This window comes from Anomaloglossus baeobatrachus, chromosome 8 (genome assembly GCF_048569485.1).
Source record: "Anomaloglossus baeobatrachus isolate aAnoBae1 chromosome 8, aAnoBae1.hap1, whole genome shotgun sequence".
Taxonomy (NCBI): Eukaryota; Metazoa; Chordata; class Amphibia; order Anura; family Aromobatidae; genus Anomaloglossus; species Anomaloglossus baeobatrachus.
In genome coordinates this window covers 226,387,567-226,408,458 of record NC_134360.1, presented here as the reverse complement: position 1 = coordinate 226,408,458, position 20,892 = coordinate 226,387,567, and the positions used below count along the sequence as shown (strand labels likewise).

The 20,892-nt window shown below is 49.5% G+C and overlaps 1 protein-coding gene across 6 annotated transcripts; it reads right to left on the bottom strand.

The window, feature by feature from the left end:
• Positions 1-11,610: 11,610 nt before the first annotated feature.
• CRYZ (crystallin zeta) lies at positions 11,611-20,889 on the bottom strand. 6 transcript variants are annotated; one of them, XM_075320295.1, is made up of 9 exons: positions 20,796-20,889; positions 18,231-18,342; positions 17,553-17,705; positions 16,856-17,019; positions 16,480-16,531; positions 15,510-15,659; positions 15,303-15,404; positions 14,122-14,217; positions 11,611-12,404 (listed from the first exon to the last, which is right to left on the bottom strand). In XM_075320295.1, the coding sequence occupies exons 2-9, from the start codon at positions 18,339-18,341 to the stop codon at positions 12,243-12,245; spliced, it is 990 nt and encodes a 329-aa protein (XP_075176410.1). In that variant the 5' UTR covers position 18,342; positions 20,796-20,889; the 3' UTR covers positions 11,611-12,242. The 6 variants fall into 6 exon arrangements, with proteins under 6 accessions (XP_075176410.1, XP_075176408.1, XP_075176412.1 ...); XM_075320293.1 differs by having other exon boundaries at positions 18,231-18,347; positions 20,796-20,865; XM_075320297.1 differs by lacking the exon at positions 20,796-20,889 and adding an exon at positions 20,682-20,705.
• Between the last annotated feature and the right edge of the window lie 3 nt (positions 20,890-20,892).

Below are 20,892 nucleotides of genomic sequence, written 5' to 3'. Positions count from 1 at the left end.
ATAAGGAAACTGCTGAAAACTCTTGTGAAAGGTCAAGAAGTACAAGTCTAAAGCCCCCAGTGGCCAATGTGAACATTTCAAGATTACTTTTTTGTGTGTCACAAAATCCTGATTTAATTGGATTGTTTAAAGATGCCGCCATGTTGGAAGTCCAGGGATCCGGCAGAAGCAGCTCTAATAATCCAATAGTAGCAATGACTTGGTCGCCGGCGTCTGACGTCCCCCCCACCCTCTCACCACTATTTAGTGCTCGGTACAGTGCACTGTTTGGGGTCACCCAGACAATTTTGTCTTTTCCATGAGGAATCCTACTTTTATTTGTCAAATGAGTTGCATAATGAATAGAGAATATCGTCCAGACAGTGACGAGGTTATATAATGATTTTTACTTGAAATAATAATTTTCTCTTCAGACTTTGCTTTCGGCACAGAATGCTTCTTTGCAGCAATTCCAGCTTTGCAGATCTTTGGCATTCAGTTAATTTGCGGAGGTAATCTGGAGATATTTCGCCCCATGCTTCCCCCTCCCACAAGTTGGATTGGTTGATGGGCACTTTTTGCACCATACGGTCAAGCTGCTCCCACAACAGCTCAATAGGGTTGAGATCTGGGGACTGGGCTGGCCACTCCATTACAGATAGATACCAGCTGCCGGCTTCTTCCCTAAATAGTTCATGCATAATTTGGAGGTGTGCTTTGGGTCATTGTCCTGTTTTAGGATGAAATTGGCTCCAATCAAGCGCTGTCCACAGGGTATGGCATGGCGTTGCAAAATGGAGTGATAGCCTTCCTTATTCAAAATCCCTTTTACCTTGTACAAATCTCCCACTTTACCAGCACCAAAGCAACCCCAGACCATCACATTACCTCCACCATGCTTGACAGATGGCGTTAGGCACTCTTCCAGCATCTTTTCAGTAGTTCTGCATCTCACAAATGTTCTTCGGTGTGATCCAAACACCTCAAGCTTCGATTTGTCTGTCTATAACACTTTTTTCCAATCCTCCTCTGTCCAATGTCTGTGTTCTTTTGCCCATATTAATCTTTTCCTTTTAGCCAGTCTCAGATATTTCTTTTTCTTTGCCACTCTGCCCTGAAGGCCAGCATCCCGGAGTCACCTCTTCACTGTAGACGTTGACACTGGCGTTTTGCTTGTACTATTTAATGAAGCTGCCAGTTGAGGACCTGTGAGGTGTCGATTTATCACACTTGAGCCTCTAATGTACTTGTCTTGTTGCTCAGTTGTGCAGCGCGGCCTCCCACTTCTTTCTACTCTGGTTAGAGCCTGTTTGTGCTCTCCTCTGAAGGGAGTAGTACACACCGTTGTAGGAAATCTTCAGTTTCTTGGCAATTTCTCGCATGAAATATCCTTTATTTCTAAGAACAAGAATAGACTGTCGAGTTTCACATGAAAGTTCTCTTTTTCTGGCCATTTTGAGAGTTTAACGGAACCAACAAATGTAATGCTCCAGATTCTCAACTAGCTCAAAGGAAGGTCAGTTTTATAGCTTCTCTAATCAGCAAAACTGTTTTCAGCTGTGCTAACATTCTTGCACAAGGGTTTTCAAGGAATTTCTAAACATCCATTAGCCTTCTAACACAGTTAGCAAACACAATGTACCATTAGAACACTGGAGTGGTGGTTGTTGGAAATGGGCCTCTATACACCTATGTAGATATTGCATTAAAAAACAGCCATTTAAAAATTTTTTTTTTTTTTTTTTTTTTTTTTTTTAAGAAAAACAAGGGAAATATCTAAAATAACCCTAAACATTTGAACTGTAGTGTATATAGAATTTAAATGCATGTCATTTGCAATAGATTTTCTTTTTCTCCAACTGGGTTTCATTAAAAATGTTGCCTTTTGTAGCTTCTGTGCTGCACTATCCATTGCTGGCTACAGAATGAGTTAACTGAAAATCAATCAGTAAGCTCGTGATGACATTCTGGTGGGGACTTTATTTTTATTACTCTGTCTTTTTCCTGCACTCCTCTCAGATTTATGATCACACACCACATCAAAGTTGAATGTTCAGAGATACAAAGAGTCTGATAAAGAGAAACAATGCAAAAAGTTATTTTATGAAACCCAATAGCAAAAATGAATTTTAGCCCCAAATACATGCAATTAGCTAGAAAAAAAAAGTCCCTAGAGGTGGAGAACCCCTTTAAGGTCAGAGGTATTTACCTGGGATTTGTCGCTTCTCAGTTTTGTTTAATATGTGGATTTCTTTTCAGATGTGATTCTGTACTCCAATGCTTCTTATGCTGGTTCAATGGGAACTTCACAAGACTTTGCAGGAGATGGAGAAAAGCAGATATAATAAGGGAGTATCTCATATCACAGCAAATTCTTCTCTCCTGTCCCAGCTCATCGGACAGCCCAGGGGAGACATATCCTCAGATGACTGCCATGGTTTAGACACAAATGATTTACCGGTATATTTGCGTCATATTAAGAAATGTTCCTTTCACTGCCATCAGCTGTACTCCATCTGAGTACATTGTGATGTCAGTGCTTCTGACGGCAGGAAAAAAGAGAATTTTGTTTACCGTAAATTCTTTTTCTTATAGTTCCGTCATGGGAGACCCAGACCATGGGTGTATAGCTACTGCCCCCGGAGGACACACAAAGTTACTACACTCAAAAACGTGTAGCTCCTCCCTCCTAGCATATACACCCCCTGCTAGCCAGATCTAGCCAGTTTAGTGCAAAAGCTGAAGGAGGACATCCACCCACAAGAGAGACCGAGTAAAAACCGGAAGAATCGGAACCTCTGTCTACAACAATAACAGCCGGTGAAGACACACGGAACAAGAAACCTGCCAACAGGCATAGGGAGGGTGCTGGGTCTCCCATGACGGAACTATAAGAAAAAGAATTTACGGTAAGTAAACAAAATTCTCTTTTTCATTATCGTTCCTATGGGAGACCCAGACCATGGGACGTTCAAAAGCAGTCCATGGGTGGGAATAAACAGACAACTGAGAAGCAGGCAAACCTAACTTCACAAATGGGCGACAGACGCCGGAAAAATGCGTCTGCCCAAGTCCACGTCTGCCAAAGCATGAGCATGCCTTGGGAAGTGCTTCGAAAAAGTATGCAGACTAATTCGAGCTGCAGTCTGACAGACCTACTGAGCCGTAACCTGGTGCCTGAAAGCCCAAAAAAAAAAGCGCCGACAGGTCTGACCAAATGTGCTCTGATCCCCGGCGGGGAAGGCACTTGAGTACACTCGTAGGTCTCGGAAATGGCCGACCTAAGCCAACATCAGGGTCGGCTTAGATGCCGAGAGACCGTTACGCTGACGAACAGTCAGCACCAGAGAGGTGCACCGCCTAATAACGGCAGTGCGAGACACATAGATCCGGAGCGCCCGCACCAGATCCAGGATATGCAACGCTTCCTCAAGCGATGAACAGGAGCCGGACAAAAGGAAGGCAGGAAAATTGCCCCGGATAAGGTGGGGCAGAAACCACCTTAGGGAAAAAAGGCCGGAGTCGGACGAAGACCACCTTGTCTTGATGCAAAAGACCAAAAACAAAGGGGGCGACTCCGAAAGAATGCAGCCAGAACTCTCTGGCGGGAAATTATAGCCACTAGAAAGAGTACTTTCTGTGAAAGATGAAACAACGAAACCTCCCCAAGAGGCGCAAAGGGGGGTTTCCGGGAACCGGGAGGACCGGCTCAAGGTCCCAGGTCTCCATAGGCCGCCGGAAAAGCGGAATGATGTGAGATGCGCCCTTAAAGGAGCGCACCGGAGCCAGCCGGACGATACGCCGCTGGCACATACTGACAGAGCCGAGACCTGTCCCTTAATGAGGGATAGTCCTAGCTGTAGACCGGACTGTGGAAGGGACAGGAGGGTCGGCAAGGCCAAAAGGTCAAAGGACACTTTGGAGCTCGAGTCATAGCGGAGATGACTTCAGGAAGGATATCAGAAGTCGCCAAGATCCAGGACTCAAGAGCTACGCCGTCAATCTGAAAATCCAGAATTCTGACGGGAAAAAACGGAACTCTTGAGAAAAGGTCTGAACGGTCCGGAAGATGCCATGGCAACCCAACGGACAGAAGGAGCAGGTCAGAGTACCAAGCCTGCTTGGGTCAGTCTGGAAGAATGACCCGACGGCCCCCTTTACCGATCTTGCGCAGGACTCTGGACAAGAGGTAGAGGGTGAAATTCGAAAAGAGACAAAGCTGGGATCAAACATGAACCAGTGTGTCTACCGCAAAACCTGAGGATTGTGGACCACGGTTGGACAGCTGAAATAGCCTGCCTCGTAGTTTTCACATCTAGGATGTGGACTGCGGATACGGTGGACTAGGAGTACCTTGTCCACTGAAGAATGTTGAGCCGCCAAGATTGCCAGGCGGCTGAGTGTCCCGCCCTGGAAGCTGATGTAGGAAAACGCTGTCACGTTGTCCGACTGGACTCGAATGTGCCTAGCCGCCCACAGACGGTGAAGGCTTAGAGAGCCAGAAATACAGCTCTGATTTCCAGCACATCGATCCAGAGGGCTGATTCGGACAGAGTCCAAGCGCCCTGCGCTCCACGGTGGAGATATACTGCTCTCAAGGCGGATAGGCTAGCATCCTGGTGAAGATCACCCGGGACGGGCCAGAAAGGAGCGCCCCTGAGGCAGAGTGGCCGAAGCCACCACTGAAACGAGCCCCTGGTCAGTGGCGAAGCCACCACCCCGTGGGAGGATTGAGTTCGCTTGTACAGCGGAAAACATCCAGTCTCAGAGGACGCAGGAGAAACTGGGCGAGGAACCGCTTCCATTGACGCCCTGAGAACCTCTGGTTCGAAGTCAGAGTGGACTTGCCACCCGAATAGGTCAGAGTGGCGAGAGTGAGCGAAGCACTCTGCTAAGAGTCAGCACTGGATGAAGCCCCGACAAGAAGGCCGTCCAGGGCAAAAGATCACTGCCAAACCCTAGGGGGGCAGGACCCTAATCACAGCTGCCCCATGAGAATACTCGAGGGGCCTCGAAGACCACCTTGCTAACCCCAAGGGAAGAGCCACGAACTGGACCACTCCGATTGTCAAAACGTAGTCAACGCTGGTGTGAAACTGCGATTGACTCCTGTCGATAGGCATCTCTGATGCCGATGGCTACTAGGGAATCTTCTTGGGTTCTTGATTGATCCGGTGAAAAAAACACACGGAACAAAACCGAGACTCCATGTGAAGACGCCCCACCTGGCTATGCTTGAAAGGCTAAAGATCCAGGTCGGAAGGCACCGCCCTCTTCGGGGACTAGGAATAGAGTTAAGCAAAAATCTCAGAACCGTTCCCAGTCGGGAACCGGTACAATTACTCCATTGGCCAGCAAGAAATGCCACAGCCTGCGAGAAGGCGGCGGCCTTGTAGCCGGGAGGAGTTGACAGAAAAAATCTGTTTGGCGGGTGGACAGAAGTCCATCCTGTAGCCAAGGGAGATATAATCTCGCCCCCACTGAACGGAGACGTGTTAGAACCCCACGTCGCCAAGTGGAGAGAGCCTGCCACGACCAAAGAGGTTGTTGGCGTGGCTAAATAGCTCGGCGGAAGCTGAGTCAGTGACAGCATCTCCTGCGGTCTTCTGAAGACGCAGCTTCGAGCCATTTGGTTCTATGAACCTGGGCCGAGCTAGAGGACGATCAGATGGAGGAACGGAAACCACCGAAACCTCAACTGATTCCTGCCCTGGACAGGTTCCCTGGTTTAGGTTTGTGGCAAGGAAGAACACTCCCCGCCAAGAGCTTCCTTAATTTCACCCAGTTGGTTCCGGGGAAACTGGTCCCACCAAGGGGGAGCCCAGCAAGGAACCTCCATAGAGGCGTCTGCCTTCCAATTCCGAAGCCACAGGAGCCTGCGGATAGCGAGGAAGGTAGCACAGACCACCGCCGTGCGGCGTCCAGCATGGCAGACCTGGCAGAGGATGAAAAGAGTGAAGTCTGGAAGTTCAGGCAACCGTTCTGGGCATAGAGTCCCTGTGAGAGAATGCATCTCCTCCAGAGAAGCAGAGAAGGTACAAAAAAACTGCACTGCTGTAAAGCTGAGGAGAACGAAGCTCCTGCCGTCCTTATACCGACTTGGCCCACAGGACAACCGGGCGGACCGCAGAACCTTAAGTGAGGAGCCATCAGCCACTGACATAACGGTCCGGGCTGAGCCACCTGAGGAGAATGAGCCCACTTCTTGACCACCATTGGTGGACAGGGGAAACACAGTCCTCAGAATCACGCTTCATGGGAAGCGAGTGTCAGAGCGGACCCTGGGCTAGTCACAGGGGCCTGAAAACTGGAGTGGTTAAGGAACACACGTTGTGTTCACCTAGATAAGGTAACACCGGCGGATTGAGGTCCAGTACAAAATTAATGTACCGTAGAATCCATATAGAGGTGCCGTCAGCCACTGATACAACTAACCGGGCTGAAAGTCTAGACACCGGAGTGGCTACCCTTGGCGAATGAGTACACTCCTTGACCACCTCTGATGGGAGGAGGCAGCAGAGCCCCGCTGTGGGGTCTGCAGGATAGGCTGTGGGCTTGGACGCAGCGGCTGAAAACTGGAGTGGTTTAAGGAACACACTCCTCGTCCTGTTAAAGGTATACTGATGCCTTTCTGTCAGCGGGGAATACTCCCCTGATCAGGCGGATGGAGGTCCAGTACAAGAATAATGGACGCAATCCAATCATTCACAGCTGCGTCACGTACGGACGGATCCGTCCGTGCCAGTGGTAGAGACATCTTCCTCGTCCAGTGAGTCAGCTCGAAATCGGAGCTGCGGGACGGGGAGGACAGGGGACCCTGCGTCTCCCTGTCAGGAGGACGGGGTCTGAGCCCAGAAGGAGAGTCCCTTGTGAGCTTTGCTGAGCGAAGCAGAAAACGCCCTGAGAAGGGGGCTGCATGCCCAGCAGATGCCGGGACAGCCGACTCCTGGAAATAGGATTCCCACGGGGGTCAGCCACCGAAACCGGAGCAGCTGGAGGGACCATTAATGAGCCCCCATGCTGAGGGGCCACAGTGGTTATGAGCTCGGTATAGCCGTACGAGACTACCTGCAGTGGATAATAAAAAACAGCCTGCAGCCTCGCTCTGTGAGACATGCTGCAGAGGTGGGGGCTCTGTCTAGAATGTCTAGAATACCCATCCACCACATAAGAACCATTACAGTGTGCCGGTTCAGGCAATATGAGGTTACATGCAGAACATGTAGTGTACAGCCTTGGAGCTTTGCTGCTGGAGTGAGACATGCTGCTGAGGAGGAGGTTCTATGATAAAGAATTAACTCCTTCAGAATGCCCTGAGAGTGTATAAAAGTGCACAACCAGAGGTTGTGACTTATCAGGCCGCTATTATGAGTGCCATACGAATTCCAAGCCTGGACCCCCAGCCAGTATTCACTCCCTCTGCTGCAGAGCAGCCAGCGCCGACCAGTGTACAAAGACGCTGAGAAAATGGCGCCAGAGTGAGGGGGGGGCGGGGGTTAACCCAGGAGCGGGAATCGGAGGGCGAAGGAGATGTACAGGGGAGGGAATGATCTCCTCAAAAAGGAGCGTCCTCCCCTGTGCAGAGCGGCCGGCGGGCGGCGCTGCAGTGTCCCCCTGCATGACCGACATGCAGGGGAACGAAACGAAACTAGGCCGCGGCTGAAGCCGGGGCCTAGAGTTATGCATGCGGCCGAGAATCAGGCATCGTCGGCGCGGTTCTCAGTAAAAACCGTGGAACCGGCCGGAAACACAGTAGAATAGCAGCATTATCACGCAATCACTGTCCCCCACAATAAAAGTGCCCCACAATGCAGAAGGACCCTCTGAATAAACGTCTCTATACTTAGCTTTGAGACGCAGGGCCCAGTCCCTGTGGGGTGGGGGTCAGTGCTCCGTCCAGCAGGGTCCTGCACAAGGGCTGCGGATGGAGGCCGGTCTCCTGCAAGGCAGTGAGAACCGTGTTGGCTCCAACTTCAAGCCAGAGCCCCTAAGGGATGGTGAAGGAGCGCGGCATGAAGGGCTCCTGCCCTGAAGTCAACCTTAACAGCACTGCCGCCAGGGGAGTGTGAAGGGACATGCCGGGGGTCCAGTGGACCCGCTTTTCTTCCAAATCTTTAGAAAAAATTAAAAATCAAAAAAGGATGCATGCGTGTGTGTGATCCTCCTGACACAAAGCAAGAAACTGGCTAGATCTGGCTAGCAGGGGGTGTATATGCTAGGAGGGAGGAGCTACACGTTTTTGAGTGTAGTAACTTTGTGTGTCCTCCGGGGGCAGTAGCTATACACCCATGGTTTGGGTCTCCCATGGAAGGAACGATAAAGAAAGCAGATATAATAAGGGAGTATCTCATATCACAGCAAATTCTTCTCTCCTGTCCCAGCTCATCGGACAGCCCAGGGGAGACATATCCTCAGATGACTGCCATGGTTTAGACACAAATGATTTACCGGTATATTTGCGTCATATTAAGAAATGTTCCTTTCACTGCCATCAGCTGTACTCCATCTGAGTACATTGTGATGTCAGTGCTTCTGACGGCAGGAAAATGAACTATAGAAAAGCCGAGGCGGAAGACAAATCCTCCAGTCAAGGGAACTGTAAAGTTTTCAGAACCTTAAAAATTCTTGTGACCCTAATAATTTTATCTTCTGTTTTAAGAACGGGGGAAGGAGTCACGTAATTTAACCCATTGTGTGCGGTCGTTGGGTATCCAGGAAATAAAAAGTTTTGGGTAAGTACATTTTATTCTGCTCCCTGCAAAGTTTAAGGCCTTGTGCACATGTGTGTTTAAGGCATTTTTTTGGTGCAGTTTTCGGACCAAATCTGCATGTCTATCCTCCTGCCAGCAAAGTCAGTGAGAATTCTGTAGTCTTGTGCACACTTTGCTTGTTTTTCCTTGCAGGTTTGTTGCAGAAAATAATCTGAAGTATGTCAATTCTTGGTGCATTTTTTTTTTCCAGCATTTTGTAGCCCTTCCACCAATTGACGTCATTAAAAAGACGCATGGTAAAAAAAAAAAAAAAAACGCACCAAAATGCATGCGCTTTTTGGGGTGATTTTTCTGCCAGAAGGTGTAGATTTTTTTTATATTTTTACCAAATTTGCAGCGTACACGCATAGCTTAAGGGTAAATTTCTGCCTCTCTTGGCAAGAAAAACAGTGTAAAAATACTTGCATTTTTGATGCATTTTTACATGCCTTTTTGGTGCAGATTATTCCCCACTAATAACTGGTAAAATCTGAATTAAAATGTTTAAGATATGCAAGGGAAAAAATAAGCCACGTGTTCGGGAGACTTCAGGATTTTCATTCACTTTAGTTGGACTAGGAAATATTTCAGGCTTTATAACAAAACCAGACAAAAATGCAATGTGTGCACAAAGCCTTAGGGTACAGTATTGTGCGCATGTTGCATTCTGCCTTGACAAATATTCTGCAGCGTTTTGTCACTGCATGTGCGTTTTGAATGGAGAATGGATGCGTTCTGGATGCTTGCTCTACCATAGACAGTGAGAAAAACATCCAAAACTCACAAAAGAAGTGACATGTTGCTTTTTAGAACGCATCGATTTTGTAAAAAATTTGGCATCCAAAACGCTGCATTTAAAAACGCAACATGCGCATGGAATTTGCTTAATTCTCATAGACTTTGCTGGGGACGCAGAACGCATGCATTTACGCGGCAGTTTAAAACGCTGTGTAAACGCATGAAAAAACGCAACGTGCGCACATAACCTTAGAGTTTCCCCACTTTGTGATTTAGATCTCCGTTTGCAGTCAGAAAACAGAGACCTGATTCTTCACCTGTTCGTACTTAAAAAGTGAACAAAAAAAAAAAGATTCTATTCACAGACAACAAGCAGGGGTTATAGAAAAATAAAAAAAATGAACACAGGGGGAAAGTTTAAAGAAAAAAAAAAAAAATCCATCTGCTGCACTCATCCTGACTGCACCAGTCTGCCACTCTGTGTAGTGAGTAACGGGAGGGGGCAAAAGTTCAAACCACAGCAGAATTTGGCATCAGGAGGAGCACAAGCCCCAGCACCCCCCACATTACACCACATCCCTACATGTTGGGACATCATTAGTTCTGATCCTGACATTATCAGAGCACCATCGCTAGAAGTCTGACACTCTATTGGTAAGTGCGGCTTCTTTCCACCCTCCAGTGAAGCAGAAAACCCCTTTAAAACGGTGAGCAAAAATTCTGATAGTGACATTTCAATGAAGTGATTGAATAATTTAACCAATTCTGCACCCATGGCCAGAGTCTGCTCTGCCCAACCTCTACCCAGGCTAAGCCTCTGCTCAACCTCTGCCTGACCTCTGCCCATGCTAAGCCTCTGCTCTGCCTCACCTCTGCCCAGTCTCAGCCTCTGCTCTGCCTCACCTCTGCCCAGTCTCAGCCTCTGCTCTGCCTCACCTCTGCCCAGTCTCAGCCTCTGCTCTGCCTCACCTCTGCCCAGTCTCAGCCTCTGCTCTGCCTCACCTCTGTGCAGCCTCTACCCAGGCTAAACCTCTGTTCTGCCTAGCCTCTGCTCAGGCTAAGCTTCTGCTCTGCCTCTCCTCTGCCCGGTCTCAGCCTCTGCTCTGCCTCGCCTCTGCCCGGTCTCAGCCTCTGCTCTGCCTCGCCTCTGCCCGGTCTCAGCCTCTGCTTTGCCTAACCTCTGCCCAATCTCAGCCTCTCCTCTGCCCGGTCTCAGCCTCGCCTCTGCCCGGTCTCAGCCTCGCCTCTGCCTCGCCTCTGCCCGGTCTCAGCCTCTGCTCTGCCTCGCCTCTGCCCGGTCTCAGCCTCTGCTCTGCCTCGCCTCTGCCCGGTCTCAGCCTCTGCTCTGCCTCGCCTCTGCCCGGTCTCAGCCTCTGCTCTGCCTCGCCTCTGCCCGGTCTCAGCCTCTGCTATGCCTCACCTCTGTTCAGGCTCAGTTTCTGCTCTGCCTAACCTCTGCCTCTCCTCTGCCTGGTCTCAGCTTCTGCTCTGCCTCTCCTCTGCCCGGTCTCAGCCTCTGCCCGGTCTCAGCCTCTGCTATGCCTCACCTCTGTTCAGGCTCAGTTTCTGCTCTGCCTAACCTCTGCCTCTCCTCTGCCCGGTCTCAGCCTCTGCTCTGCCTCTCCTCTGCCCGGTCTCAGCCTCTGCCCGGTCTCAGCCTCTGCCCGGTCTCAGCCTCTGCCCGGTCTCAGCCTCTGCCCGGTCTCAGCCTCTGCCCGGTCTCAGCCTCTGTTCAGGCTCAGTTTCTGCTCTGCCTAACTTCTGCCCGGGCTCAGCCTCGGCTCTGCCTCTTTGTGCAGCTTTTTTTTTTATTCCATGCCACTGTAGATCAATTAGTTTTCCCCAACAGTTGTAGTTGGATGCGGTTGTTTCTGTGCAGAGACTGGGGGGATATTTTTTAGAGCAGTTCTCAGGATCGGCCTTTGCTTCAGTTTGTAGCACAAATATCGAGAATTCGGATTTAGATCACTGATTTTATTATACGATTCACATTTCATCCTGTGTCTGTCGCGTCCTCGCTTATTCCCGCAGGGCGGCCGCCGTCTACAGGACAATTTCTTTGATTTTATGCAAAAGAAAAATATATTTCACACTTATTTGCATTTGTTATAAATTTTGTGCTTCCTTCTTTCCCTCAGTCCCCCCCCCCCCCCCCCCCCCCAGGGCTTCTCATCAGCGAGTCTGCGGCCACCTTCTGGGACCCTCCACTCCTGGCCATTAGAGCAGGCGCCAGTCGTACACCCACCTGAGGGTGGCATTGTTCATTTCTACAATGCTGGAGAACAGGTGACCCCTTCCCCCTCTGCCCAATTCAAGTAATTTTCCACTTCCTTCACATTGGTTGACCAATCAGTATCCAGGTTAATGGGGGGGCCACCACCCCACCCTTCAGATGAGTAAAAGGGACCGCAGCATCCAGAAATACCAGGTGCACCCACTAGAAACTGTGTCCCTTATAGAGTAAGGGGAACACAAACCGTCTCTGCACCTTTATTCAGGCGCCTGATATCACAAACCCCTCTACCCCACCAAAATCCAAACCCCTTTTAGCCGCCATAGAGACATATTTAGGGGTAATGACGGCTGCAGCCTCCCTCTTCTACGAACAGCTTCAGGGCATTAAAGCTGCACAATACATCAGATAACATGTAGAATTAGAATTAATCGCTGAGTGCGGATGATCCCGGCAGTGATTGATTCCCCCCCTTCGTCCAGTGTCTGTTTACAGGAATTACAAGTGATCAGTGATTTATAATCGCGGCCAATTAGATCGGCTCAGATCACAAAGACCATCTTGCCGGTGGCCCCGCTGTTTTGGATGATGTCCGCATGGGCCTGAGGCGCTTTCTCCAGTGAATATTCAGGACCAATCAGTGGCCTCAGCCATCCACTCTCCATTCCCCCATAGAGTGCAGCGCTGGCTTCCTTCCAATCATCCTAAAAGCAAAAATATCACCGTTAATACAGTTAACTTACATGGATGGCCGAAAGCTCAATATACATGCACGGACGTGTGGTCAGACCAGAGATAGCGGAGTAAAGGGGGCTTTACACGGTAGCGATATCGCTAGCAATTTGTAGCGATAGAGAGCGTGTAAGTACCCGCCCCCGTCGCGCATGCGATTGTTTGTGATCGCTGCCGTAGCGAACATTATCGCTACGCTGCGTCACACATACTTACCTGGTCGGCGTCGTCGCTGTGACTGCCGAACAATCCCTCCTTCAAGGGGGAGGGACATTCGGCATCACAGCAACGTCACTAAGCGGCCGGCCAATCAAAGCGGAGGGGCGGAGATAAGCAGGACGCAACATCCCGCCCACCTCCTTCCTTCCGCATAGTGGCCGGCGGCAGGTAAGGAGACGTTCCTCGCTCCTGCGGTGTCACACATAGCGATGTGTGCTGCCGCATGAGCGATGAACCACCTGGATAAACAACCCTTACCGATATTTGAGTTTGGGACGACCTCTCCATGGTGAACGATTTTCACCATTTTTGAGGTCGCTTAAGATCGCTGGTCAGTTTCACACGCTGCGATATCGTTAATGACGCCGGATGTGCGTCACTAACAATGTGACCCCGACGACAAAACATTAACGATATCGTAGCGTGTAAAGCCCCCTTAAGTCACTGCAAAACATCTTTGTGCTCATCCAACACCTCTGGTGGCACAACCACATGCTGGATCCAGACCACAGACTTCCTACAAGTTGCGCTATTCTTCCCACCCGTGGAGACTTGACAGCGCCCATGAGGCAAATGTGAATGTCGCCTTTAGAGCTGCAAATTGATAGTGCTGACTCCTAGTTAGGGTAACCTAGCTGTGCCTACAACATTCTCAGGAGGAAAACAGGGAAGTAGCACTATGTTAGAACAGAAGAAGAGGAGGAGGAGACAGTGCTGCTTCCCTATGTGAGAACAGAAGAGGAAAACAGGGAGGCATCACCATCTGTGCCTGCAACATTCACAGGGAAGACCAGCAAAGAAATCTGTTTTAACTTAATTCGCAAAGAATCAGGGAAATAGTACTATCTGATCCTACATATTTTACAGGGAGAGACATGAAACCACTACTTATCTTACTTACAAGGAAGAAACAGGAAAGCAGTACTACCTGTGCCCAAACCATTTACAAAGTAAAACAGGAATATAATACTACCTGTGACAACGTCATTTATAAAAAGGGACAGGAATACAACGGCATCTGTGCCTCAATGAAATAGTGCTGCCTTCTTGTTTTCTTTATGTCAAAATAATTTACAAGGAGACCGGAAGATTTGTAACTACATTATTCAGAAGAGACAGGGAGGCAACACTAACTGTACCAACAACATTTGCAGAGGGAGATATGAACGGAGGAGGGGAGGCAGTACCATCTGTGCTAACATTAATCATAAAGGAGGCAGTACTATTATCTGAAGCTACATTACAGAGACAGGGAAGCAGTACTAAATGTACCAATAACATTTACATAGAGAGACAGGAAGGTGGCACAATCTGTGTTTACATTAATCACAGAGAGAGAGGCAGTACTATCTGTGCTTACAGTATTTGAGAGGGAGCCATCTATATCAGTTACAGGCAGAGAACCCCTAATTTCTCCCTTTCACATGTTCAGATTTGGGTGTTTGGATATTCGTGGCTTTCTGCGGTTACCTTGGTGGAGCTGAAGAGGGCGACTCCGCTGATGCTGGACTCCTTCATCATGGTGTCTCTGGGGTTTATCTCGATTGGACCTCGGCAGCCGATTATCTAGAAGAACGCAGCGGTTATTAATTATTAAACAGAATAACGTTGTGGGGTAAACATTGTGGTCAGTGAAAACCGGATTTTCTGGATTGGTTGGGGTCATTATCAGAGCCGGATTTATCCCACTATTGCCTACAGTCTGTGTCCTTATAATTCACCCTACACAGAGGGAATCCAGCCACGCGGGAGCAGGACTAGTCCAGCACTAAGAACCACCGATGACAGGAACCCAGTGGTGAAGGCTGCTACCTCCAATAGGTGGCGCTAATGAGCATTTTCTGTTCTCGCTGAGGAACTCATTTGCATAAAGCATTGCCAGTAAGTCTCCTTACACATCCATATAGGGAGATAAGGTATGCACACCAGTGACTATGGAAGGGGAATACATGGAATAGCAGAAACTGCTGTGTGAATACTGACATGAAAAACTCAATAGCTATTTGTAAGAATGAAATGTGAAAAATGGAACCTGCATTACTGCCATGAATATATGAATAAAGAGAAATTTAGCTACTGAATTGATCAATGCAGAAGAGCCCCAACACTACGCCAAAGTATTTCTCTACCTTGGGGTCCCTAGCTTGTGTGTGTCCTCTCATGCAGTTAAAAAACTTACCGTGTATGGGACGCTGAGACCCAGGCTATATATGCGTATAATGTGGATTGGCAATAGGTGTGTATGGGGAGGGTTCACAAACGAAAAACTACTAACATTAAGGAATAACGTTTGGAACTCCATTCTATGTCTGAACTGGGTGCAAAAAACCTAAAAAACATCACTATAGGGAGATAAGGTATGCACACCAGTGACTATGGAAGGGGAATACATGGAATAGCAGAAACTGCTGTGTGAATACTGACATGAAAAACTCAATAGCTATTTGTAAGAATGAAATGTGAAAAATGGAACCTGCATTACTGCCATGAATATATGAATAAAGAGTCTCCTCAAAAAAGTAAATTCCTCACCCCAATGGCAGACGACTGGGCAAATAGGATACATAGAGCTGGGTGACAGAAGAGAGGGTGGACATGTCAGGATGATTGGGGCGGGGGGGGGGGGGGGGGGTAGGGTTGTCAGGACCTACCATCACTCGGCCGCCGTATGATAAGAGTTTCAGGTCATTGCTGAGGTTCACGTTGGATAACATCTCCAGGATGACATTAACCCCGTCCTCTCCAGCAGCCTCCTAATTATTAGAAAGCACAATCCATCTTTTTGTAATAAATGGCGACAGTCTGCTCCGGACGTTATTTATTATATTGTACATGTGACATATAAGGCGGTCACTGACCCGGATCTGCTCGATGTAATCCTTCTCTCTGTGGTTGAACGCCTTGTGGGCTCCATTCTGTAAAACCAGATTTAACCCCTCGGGGCTGCCGGCGGTACCAAACACCTTGAATCCATAGGCCCTGGCGATCTGACAAGCCGCGATCCCCACCTATCGTGAAAAAAGGAGAAGAAACTGAAGGAGCGCAGACCACACCGCTGTCTATATAAAACGCACATCAGCGGTTGGGCGATCACCAGGATGACTGCGGCTCCTGAACTGCAGGTCACCCATTACCCTTTGGCTACCCTGCACAGTCATGGATGCCGGCATGATCATCGTCACTACTCTAGACCTGAGCTAAACCACCAAAGAAGCTGCTACTAATCCACCACTGCGTGAGATTACCAGGAAAGAAGTACTAACCCATTACATCCCCCTAGACCACAGTGTAAGTGGTCCACTAGGGACGAGGCCATTCAATCCTTCCCCGGACCACCAGGGACGAGGCAATTCAATCCCTCCCCGGGCCACCAGACACAAAGCCATTCAATCCCTCCCCGGGCCACCAGGGACAAAGCCATTCAATCCCTCCCCGAGCCACCAGGGACAAAGCCATTCAATCCCTCCCCGGGCCACCAGGGATGAAGCCATTCAATCCCTCCCCGAGCCACCAGGGACAAAGCCATTCAATCCCTCCCCGAGCCACCAGGGATGAAGCCATTCAATCCTTCCATAGACCGCTATGGATACATTCTTCTGATTTCACACCTATTTTCTGTTGTGTTCATTACTACAGTCCCATTCTTTTACCACAAAGCACTGCATCATGGGGCAATCTGGATCCCCTGAAACTACCCTCTATGGAAACCACTATCACAGCTTCTACTTTTTGAGAATAGAAAATGAAGATGGGTATAAGAAATAATATAATATTCAGCCGCTCGACAGAAGAGGATGACTCCCAGCATTCACTGGTCACATTACTCACTCCACCACTGGCGCCGTGTACGAGGACCACCTCCCCGGATCTGCCGTGTGCCCTATGTAACAAAAGAGAAAAGATGCAAAGTCCTGCAGAATGATTGCCCAATGTAACCTCGCTTTGATGAACGCAACGTGTCTTACCCCCACGGACGCACCACACGAATGCACCTCACCCACGGACTCACCTCCGCACCCATGAAGCGCCACAAGCATGCACCTTACCCACAGACTCACCTCCACACCCAAGGACACGTTACATGAATGCACCTCATCCACGGACTCACCTCCGCACCCAAGGAAGCGTCACATGACTGCACCTCACCCATGGACTCACCTCCGCACCCCAGGACGCGCCTCGCCCCCGCACCCACATAACTCACCTTGTGATTAACGCCCTGTATGCAGTGAAATATGGAACGGATATGGCGGCTCCTTGCTTGAAGTTCAACTGCTCGGGAAGTGGGTGCACCGAATCCTCAGAGGCGACTGTGTACTCCGCATACCCCCCTGTGATTGTTTGGGTGGTGAACACCCGATCTCCTTTCTGTACAAGATATAAAAGAAAATAAATAATAAATGGGACCAAGACGTTAGGAAACTACACAACCTGCGATACTGGAGCGGCGGGGCTGTGGCCGATGCAGCATCTCTGACCTGTACAAGTGAATGGTGCCGAGCTGCAGTACCGGGCACAGCCACAACTTTATGCATGGCGCTAAGGGAGGGATTTGGTCCTTGCAAGAGGTAATAATCATGGGGGGGGGGGTCCCAGGAGCTTGACTGAATTTATCCAATATTGATGGGTATTGGGAGATGAATGGTACCGGCTACCCCCCAGAATGTGTGCACAATCGGCACAGGACCTCTCACACTGGAGATCCTCCTGTCCAACAACCCAATGATATGAATGGGCAGTGTGTAATACTTCATATCTCCTGGTGGATACACTATAGGGAAATTGAATGCGTACTGCCAGGCTGCCTCACAGCTGATCATTTATGACCCCATCAGGGGACACTGATCCGCTTACGAAGGGAGACTGTGCACTGGAGAGCAACGTTCAGAACAATCATTTACCTTAAATGCGGTCACGTTTCTTCCGACATCCTCCACCACCCCTGACACATCGGAGCCAGGGGTGTAGGGCAAGTTTGGTTTCCGGGCGTAGGTGCCAGCTCTCATGTAGGTCTCCACGGGGTTAATTCCGCAGGCGTGCACTCGGATTAAAACCTTTATGGAAAAGACAAAAAGAGGAAGATATAATGGAGGAGTGGACGCAGCTCCTGCAGGTGGGGAGGGTCTTCACCTCCACACATCAGCTGCCGGCAGCTCCACAGGGGACTGGATATATAAGGTGAACGGAGCCAAAACATCACAGCACCATATGCCGCGTACTGTCTGCCCTCAGGTCCCGCAGCCCCACACGCCACGTTTTGGCCACCCTCAGGTCTTGCAGCTCCACAGGCCGCGTGGCAGCCGCTCTCCAATCCCCGCAGCCCCACAAACCACGTTTTGGCCGCTCTCGGGTCCCGCAGCTCATCTCCTATTAAAATGAATGGGACGGAGCTGTAATACCAGGTTCAGACGCTGGCAAAATAATGAAAGGATGTGGCCTTTTAATCATCTTCTCCAGGAGTCAGACCCCCCCACCCATCTTGTATTGATGGTCATCAATATCCAAGTCCTAGAAAATCCCATCAGCAATTCTCCACTATGCTCTGAAATGCAGCATTGCTCTAGGAAAGACGTCTGTACCTGCTTCTCCCCTGGGGAAGGCACTGGGACATCAGTGAGGAGCTTCAGAACATCCGGTTTCCCAAATTCCGAGACCCGAATCGCACGCATGAGCCGTCCCACAGAAGCCATACTGGTATGAGACAAAAATATATATACACGTATAATGCACAGATATAAAGGACGCACGCAGCTCTGGTGCCCGGAGCCTTTACATTTATGTCACAGATTGAGCTACTGACAACTTAGGACCTGTGCGCATTGTGCAGTTTTTGATGTGTTTTTTTGTTGCAGTTTATTGCCTAAATCTGCATGTCTAGTCCTATCGCAGCAAAGTCTATGAGAAATCAGACATGCTGTGTGCACGGTGCTTCTTATTTCCTTAAGGTTTTTTGGTGCCGAAAAAAGAAGCAGCATGTAAAGTGTTTGTCTGTTTTTTCCTACGTTTTTTAGCCCTTGCAGTCATTGAACTCAGTTAAACACAAAAAAAAAACTGCACGCGTTTCTTGGTGCGTTTTTCAACCACAAGGTGCGTTTTTTGGTGCAAACCTCTGCAGTGTGCACATATACCCTTAGTCTGGTCCACTTCGATTCTGCCTATGAAAAGTTGTGCAACATTTCCTGTGGTTTTGGGAGAAGGTTTTTTGTTTTTTTTTTATTATAATTCTGCATCATTTTTTGGTGCGTTTCTGCTGCAAAAACCGCACGTCAGAATTAGTGTGATGCTTTTTCATTAGCGCGACCTCAGCACTGCAGGGGCATCCTCTCGTTCAAATGAACGGAAAGTGTTACAAGCAGAAGTGAAGGCTTTGTGGATTTTGGTGCACGTCCCCCACCCTCTTGCCCGTCTGCTTTTGTGCCCCCCCCCCACCCCTCCACCACGATCTCATCGATCCGTACACAACTCCTGTCGCCGGTCCGGTTTCATCTATTTTAAACTAATTAAAAATAAAGTATTAATTTTTTTTTTTCTTAGCGTTTTTAAAAGTGGGGGAAGAGGGCGGCACGACACGCTCAGCTCTGCTACATCCCGGACAGTCCATCAATCAGTTACGGCTCCGCACACACGACCTTTACTCTTCTGCCCCAGAGTCTTCTCTGCACCACAGGAATAAATCTCAGGAGCTTCCTCCACATCTGCAACTAAACCAGCTGGGACTTGTAGTCCTACTCCTTATATACATACGTGTCCCAGCACTATATCACCCCTGAGTAGGTACCCAGCACCACAGGTTGCAGCAGTCTGCCACCTCCAGCTGGGAGTTGTGGTCCTATTGTCTTCTATATCTGCATGTGTCCTAACACTATACCGCTCCTGAGCATGCACAGAGCACTAGAGGTCGCAGCAGTCCGCTCACCTGCAGCTGGGACCTGTAGTCCTGCCATTATACCACCCTTGAGGGGCACTTGCAGCACCACATGTCACAGCAGTCTGCTCACCTGCAGCTGGGAGTTGTAGTCCTATCATTATATCCCCCCAGAGCATGCACAGAGCACCAGAGTTCGCAGCAGTCTGCTCACCTCCAGCTCGGACTTGTAGTGCTACCCCCTTACATACATACGTGTTTCCTCCTAGCACTCTAACACACACACACACACACACACACACACACACACACACACACACACACACACACACACACAGCACCACGCCACAGCAGTCTGCTCACCTCCAGCGGGGACTTGTAGTCCTATCATTAGTCCCACCCAGAGCATGCACAGAGCACCAGTGGTCACAGCAGTCTGCTCGCCTCCAACTGGGACTTGTAGTCCTATCACTATACCGCCCCTGAGCATGCACACAGCACCAGAGGTCACAGACGTCTGCTCACCTCCAACTGGGACTTGTAGTCCTATCATTAGTCCCACCCATAGCATGCACAGAGCACCAGAGAGTGCAGCAGTCTGCTCACCTCCAGCTGGGACTTGTAGTTCTATCATTATCCCCCCAGAGCATGCACAGAGCACCAGAGGTCGCAGCAGTCTGCTCACCTGCAGCTGGGACTTGTAGTTCTATCATTATCCCCCCAGAGCATGCACAGAGCACCAGTGGTCACAGCAGTCTGCTCGCCTCCAACTGGGACTTGTAATCCTATCACTATACCGCCCCTGAGCATGCACAGAGCACCAGAGGTCACAGACGTCTGCTCACCTCCAACTGGGACTTGTAGTCCTATCACTATACCGCCCCTGAGCATGCACACAGCACCAGAGAGTGCAGCAGTCTGCTCACCTGCAACTGTGACTTGTAGTCCTATCATTAGTCCCACCCATAGCATGCACAGAGCACCAGAGGTCGCAGCAGTCTGCTCACCTGCAGCTGGGACTTGTAGTCCTATCTTTATACCCCCATAGCATGCACAGAGCACCAGAGAGTGCAGCAGTCTGCTCACCTCCAGCTGGGACTTGTAGTTCTATCATTATCCCCCCAGAGCATGCACAGAGCACCAGAGGTCGCAGCAGTCTGCTCACCTGCAGCTGGGACTTGTAGTTCTATCTCCTTATATACATACGTGTGTCCTCCTAGCACTCTATCCCCCTCCCCGTGCACACGCGCAGCACCACAGGTCGCAGCAGTCCGCTCACCTCCAGCTGTCACCTACGAGTCCCCGTCCGTCTCCTGTCAGTTGTACTGTACCCTAGGGGGCGTGTCCTTTAGTGTCAGGTGACCGTACACACTGAC